We start from the raw sequence: 6,135 nt of genomic DNA, 5'->3' as shown, positions 1-6,135 counted from the left end.
TGCGGGCGCGGCGGCGTGAGCTGGAAGCCCTGTGCCTGCAGGACAGCGCGCCCAAGAACAAGACGCAGATCACCGACCGCAGGCTGCAGCCGTTTCAGTCCGGGGAGGCCAGCATCCTGGGCTACAACCTCAGGCAGGGCTTGGACAACGAGACGCTGCGCATGTGTCAGCGGATGGTCATGCCCGAGCTCCAGTACATGGCCCGCTTGTACACCCTGCAGTTCCCCGCAAAGCCCCCCAAGGACATCCCCTTCCTGAAGGCATAGCCCCTCCGTTTGATGCCCGTCCCTCTGCTGCCACGTTGGGAGGCCCTGGGCTCGGCCTCAGGCTCGTAGCTGGGCTCCTGGGATTACAGCTCCCCACGCCCAGTGTCCCCTGAGGAAAACGCCTGCAGGAGGAGCTCACGTTGGACGCAGTCCCGGAAGAGAGCCTGTTTGTTGTTCGTGGGGAGGGACTGAGGGCGCCCTGCCTGGCAGGCCATGATTCCTGGCTGCCCGGGGCCCAGCGGTGAGAGTGGGATGCACACAGTCAGTGTCATATGCCCTTCAAAACACGTGGTGCCCGGAGCGCTGGAGGAGTAGCTGCTCTCAGCTCAGCCTGGAGGCCCAGCCTGGCCTGCCTGCCCGGTGCTGGGGCCTTCCTTTCCCCTCAGGGCCTCCAGCTCAGAGGGCCGGGCAGCTGGGCTGGGCACCTGCAGCGGGTACTCCTGTGTGTAGGTGTGTCCACACTTTTCAGGTGAATCAGCATTTCAAAGAAGGGGAGCCCCCGAAACGATCAGAACAGGAGGCAGCCGCTCCCTGGAACACTGGGAACTGAAGACGTGGCCATTGCCTTCTCCCAGGAGGGGCAAACTTTTTCAAAGTGATTTTTCACCCACAGAGCAGGGTACACAACAAGCTTTCTGAGCACCATGGCTTCTGTTAGGAGGACACTCCACACGGCGCTACCACCAGGTGACTTCAGCTCTTTAGGAAAACCTGGTCCAGTTAAGACAGGTCAGTAAGCCAGGGAAAGTAGAAGAGGAAAATTGAGACAAATATTTAAATGACCTAGCAGTTTACAGCCAGCTAGTAAATCGCAAAATCCTATAGTCCGTAACCAACGACACCTAAGAGTAAGTTTACACTTCTTCCTAATACAGCTTAAATGACTCCTCAGAGAGATAGATAGTAGAAATCCAGTTAGTACAGTTTGTACCAACCACACCCAAGGATATGAATTTGCCCGGCCTAACGTGGTTCAGTGGTTAAACATTTGACCTATAAACCAGGAGGTCGTGGTTAGATGCCCAGGTTGCAGGCTCGCTTCCCAGTGGGGGGTGTGCAGGAGGCAGCAGATCAATGATTCTCTCTCATCATTGACGTTTCTATCTCCCCCTCTCCCTTCCTCTCTGAAATAAAAAATAAAATAAAAAGAAATTAATCTCATTTTGGTACATCACCATAAATCTGATGAATATTCTGTTGAAACCCTCTCCTATGCCCTGGCCGGGTTGCTCATTTGGTTAGAGTGTCTTCTCAATATGCCAAAGTTTCGGGTTCGATTCCCAGCCAGGGCACATACAAGAATCAACCAATGGAGGCATAAATAAGTGGAACAACAAATCTATGTTTCTCTCTCTCTTTTTCTCTTTCTCTCTATCTTCCTCTCTCTCAAATTAATAATAATAATAATAACAATAATAATAATAAAGAGATCCTCCCCCTAAGAACTCCTAAACTCCCAGCCTGATCCTCCCCCTAAGACCTCCTAAACTCCCAGCCTTTAAAACCCTTAAAACAAAGAACCGGGTGTGAACTTTTCTTCCTGGGAGCATGCCAAGCCTCATCCTTCCTCCTCTTCTCCCCCCACAGGCATGCACCTCCTAACCTCTAAGGGTGCCATGCGACTTGCAGCCAGGGAGCAATGGGCAGTGGCAGCTCATCCAGGGCTCACCCCTGAACCTGCATCCAAGGCCTCCTTGTCTCTGACTCTCCAGTGAGCTGACAGCCGGCCTTGGCTCACTTGTTCCCCCTAAAGTTCCTATGGAGCCAAAGCAGCCCCGCCTAGTCTCTCGCCTGCTGCTTCTTCTACCCTAAGCCCTCTCCTGTTTCACTGTCCCCAGCTTTAATGAACGTCCTCTCAAAATAAAAAATAAAAAGAAGAATGAGTTTTTAGTGAGATTAGAAGACATAGTGCAGCGAATATGGAAAGAAAAGACAACACTTGGAAACGGAAAAAGTGACTTCCAAAAAACTGGACAGAGATGGTGAAGAACAGGACACTACAGAGCCAGGGTGAGCTGGGGCCCCTCTCCCTCACCCAGGGACAAGGCAGAAGGAATCCCTCGGGGACGCAGAGAAAGGGAACCAGACGCCAGACGAACGAACGGCAAGGGGATGACAGGCGGCTCAGAAGGACAGTAAGAGCCATGGATAAGAAACAATAGTCAAATGAGAAAGACTCAGAAAAAATCCAGTGCCCCGAGCATCAGGCAGGCTCCGCCAAAACCCAAAGGAAGCAAGACCCAAACCGGGCTGGCCTGGGCCAGTGCGAACCCCGGATAAGGAGGAAAGCTGCTGCTTCTGAACCCAGAGCAGCTTGTAGGTTGTGTTGTATGGGGGTAGGGGAGGGGAGCCTCCACCTCTGCCCGTTCCATCCTCCGCGGCACAGAACCGAGACCACTGAGTCTCCATAGAAATTCCATGGCATTTGCTTGTGCCTTTGGGGTTGGCAGGAATATGAACTGGAACGGTTTTGGAGGGAAACTTTGGGGTATTTATTACCATGTAAAGTGCTTGTGGTCTGTAATAAGAACTCAGAAATGACCAGCCCACCCACCCAAAAGGCCGGATATGCTGGCATCCTGTGCAGCTAGTGAGCTCAGAGCAAACTCTGCCTAAACCTCCTTTTGGGGGCAGGTGAGGGGCTGCCTGCGGTCAGAGGGCATGTGCTTGTCTTAGGGGGAGTGGGGGATGGCCCTGGGCTCACGGGAGTGGGCAGAGGTGACCGGTGCCCATCCCAGAAGCCTCACAGAATGGGCGGCAGTCTTCCTGGGGCCGTGCCTGTGCTGGGTGGTGAGGGGCTGGCGGCCATCAAGTAGAATGGTGGCCCACCCCCTCCTCTCCACCTTGTGGCCTTGTAAATCCCCTCAGGCCCTGAGGACCTGAAGGGACACAGCAGGGTTGTCATCTCCATGTGGACATCACAGGATGTCTTAATTTTCCCGGAGCCCATTTCTCCCTCGAATGGAGGGAGGGGCAGGAAAAGGAGGGGGCGGGGCCCTGAGGAGGCTGGCCCCTCAGGACCCTGACAGCGCTCTCCCTGAGTCCTGGCCCAGGCAGCGGTCACCTGGGCAGCGGTCACCCATGCAGTGGCCATCCATGAAGCCACCTTGGAGATAGCAGTGGGGGAGTGGTGAGGGTGAATGGGGCCAGCTGGCAGGAGGGGCCCTGGGAGGTGGCTGGTGCTGGGGAGGGGGTAGGAGGGGTGGGATGCGGGCCTGCCTGGTGGGAGCCGGGCCCCCGAGCAACAGACATGGGCTGGAGCCCAGTGAGGGCCCAAGAGGTTACATCCCGGAGGCCAAGGGAAGGGTCACGGAGTGTTATGTAGTTTGAGGCATCTCTGCAGGAGGCCTGAGGGCAACTGTGACCCCCCAACCCCAAGTCCCCAGCACCCCAGGGTGGAGCGGGTCAGCCAGAAGAGAGGAGCCCTGTGTGGCCCCGTCCTGACCCTGGCCCCCACCCCGAGTGCCCTTCTGCACCCCCTGGCTGCTCTGCTGCACCACAGCTGGCAGGAGGGTCCTGGGTCCCGACGCAGCGCTGGGACCAGGCCAGCTCCCGCCTCCTGCCTCCCACCCACACAGTGGGCCCTTGTCTCCACTCAGCTCGCTGGGTCCGAAGGCAGGCGGGCAGTCCTGTGGCCGCACCACAGCCCGCTGTGCGGCTTCCCTGAGGTGCCCGGTGAGTCCCTTCCCTGCTTCCCAGCCTCCCAGGGCCGGGACCCCGCTCCTTCCATCCTCCCTGGCTGCCCCTCTTTGGGCTGAGGGCCATGGGCAGGTGGATCCCCAGTGGGCAGTTTCCTGGCTCAAGGGGCAGGTGTGACACCGAAGGGCCTGGAGGTAGATTCAGAGGATGGGATGGATGCAGACGGGGTGTCCAGTCCGCAGGACCAGCTGGGCCTGTGGGTGTTGCTCCACCAGGCAGAGGGGTTTGTAACTGAGTCATTGTCCGGACAGAGCACAGGGCAGGCAGGTTAGACTGGAGCCCCCGCAGGGGTGACAGAGCCAGGGTCCCTCTGCCTGATTTCTATGCGAAGAGCCTTGGCTCTTCCTGTGCGGCATTTCAGCAGGTGAGCGGCCCGGCAGTATAGGTCCAAAGGATAAGAGAGGTGCTGACTCAGAAAGGAGGTGTGGGCCGGATGACCTGCCCTGGCCCAGTGCTCCAGGGCGAGCCCAGACAGGACCGGCTGCAGGCAGGTCTAGGGTAAGCCCCTTGGAGGCAGAATAAGCCCCGACAACTTGCCCGGGATCCAGGGTCAGGGGACCAGGTTCTCTTGGAGGTCCCATGGCCTCCCTGGGCCTCAGCTTCCCTTCTGCAATGTGCTGCCCCCGAGAAAGGCCACCCTGTGGAGGTAGATGGGCACCCAGACTTAAAGGTTCTGGCTCCAGTTAACGTTCAGATGTAGCCATCTAGTCAAGTCAAAGCCCCAGAATCTGCTGAACTGGCCACACTGGGAAGGGCCAGCTGCCTGGGAGACCTGGTACGTCCTCCTACAATGGGGGCCTCCCCAGAACTTTGGGGCTCTGGTTGGGGCAAGGACGCTCCAAGTGCTGGGCAGGCCTTCTGCTCTGTGCAGCAAGAAGACATACCAGCTGGTCTTGGGAGGCTCCCTCTCTGCCGCTCTGTCCTCAGGCCAGGCGTGCGCCTGGGCTGCCTGTTATGCTGATACCAGCTCGGGTGGTCCCAGGCCCTGGGGAGGGAGCCAAGTGGAGAGAATGTCCTGCTGTGTCCATTCAACCCGGAGGGACATGTGACACCCACACCTGCTTCCTGCTTTCAAGTTCAAGACACTGGGCCTCAGTGCACAGACTAGAGCTGCCCCCCCGACCCCGCCCCCGTCTCCTGTGGCTCCTCTTTGCTGGGATGGGGCAGAGGCAGGACCGTAGGATGGTGGCCTCTCTGGCCACCGTGGGGTCCCTCTCACTGCTCCTCTGGCCTACATCATTCCTAGGTCTCTGAGGCACATGTGGGAGCTATTGGGGGCCCCTGTGGGTGGCAATGGCTCTGTTGGACCTCCCAGGACCCCCAGCCTCTCTCAGGAGCCCAAGGGACAGGGTGGCGGGTCACCTGCCCCACAGATGTCCCTCCAGGCCCCTTCTCTGCAGACCTGCTGGGGCCACCTTGGTCAGCAGGTGATCCCCACCACTCCGGGCTACTCCCCAGAACCTCCTGACCCTGGCGACCCTGCAGGTCTGAGAAGAGGGGTGGCAGCAGCTGGGGTGCCTTCCTCCCGTGTGTGGAAAGTGACTGTGTGTGTTTGCCTCCCAAGTGTGTATCTGTGGGTATCTGTGGGGATGTGTGTGCATCTGCATGTGTCTGTTTCGTGTGTGAGTCTCTCCTTGTGTTGTGTGTGTGTTTTTTGATGGTGTATCTGTTTCCGTGCCTCTCTGTGTTTGTGGGGCCGGCCCCCGAGGTGGTGGGGCCCCTATTTGGGGACAGTAAACCCTTCCTTGTCCAAAGGGTTGGGTCCTGATTGTGCACCTGGCTGGCCTCCTGGGCAGGTGGTGCTGACCTGCCCCAGGCTCACAGGCGTGTAGGGTGAGGGGGCTCGGGCCAGGCGCCCTGCTTTCCCTCTGTGGGCTCTGTTGACAGCAGGAAGGGGCCAATTTGGGGGTGCAGTGGCCGTGAAGAAAAGGTGGGCAGGGAGCCTGGACCAGGGCGGTTCGAGGTGGGTACAGGGAGGCGTGGTTCCGCGCGTCTGCACCTACAGAGCCTCTCCACCATCCGACGGAGAGAGGGGAGTGTGCCTGGACCCTGACCGCTGACCCGCTGGCCCTGGGCCCGCAGGGCATGGGGACCCCCCGAGTCCCCACGCGGACTGTGCTCTTCCAGAGCGAAAGGAGCGGCCTGACCTACCGCGTGCCCGCGCTGCTGC

At 58.7% G+C, this 6,135-nt stretch overlaps 2 protein-coding genes across 2 annotated transcripts in view; both read left to right on the top strand.

The window, feature by feature from the left end:
• The window catches only part of GAL3ST2 (galactose-3-O-sulfotransferase 2), a 17,221-nt gene extending 16,127 nt beyond the window's left edge, over positions 1-1,094 (top strand). Inside the window, exon 5 of the mRNA XM_014547175.1 lies at positions 2-1,094. Coding sequence (XP_014402661.1) covers positions 2-266 — 265 coding nt within the window. The 3' untranslated portion in view covers positions 267-1,094. The remainder of the gene's footprint in view (position 1) is intronic.
• Positions 1,095-4,042: 2,948 nt separating this feature from the next.
• Positions 4,043-6,135, top strand: part of NEU4 (sialidase 4) — a 4,882-nt gene continuing 2,789 nt past the window's right edge. Inside the window, exons 1-2 of the mRNA XM_014547171.1 lie at positions 4,043-5,450; positions 6,048-6,133. Of these exons, the coding sequence (XP_014402657.1) occupies positions 6,051-6,133 (83 nt within the window). The 5' untranslated portion in view covers positions 4,043-5,450; positions 6,048-6,050. The remainder of the gene's footprint in view (positions 5,451-6,047; positions 6,134-6,135) is intronic.

This window comes from Myotis brandtii, unplaced genomic scaffold (genome assembly GCF_000412655.1).
Source record: "Myotis brandtii unplaced genomic scaffold, ASM41265v1 scaffold112, whole genome shotgun sequence".
Lineage (NCBI taxonomy): Eukaryota > Metazoa > Chordata > Mammalia > Chiroptera > Vespertilionidae > Myotis > Myotis brandtii.
Note: the sequence above shows the minus strand (reverse complement) of the source record. Positions and strands in the feature narration are given on the sequence as shown.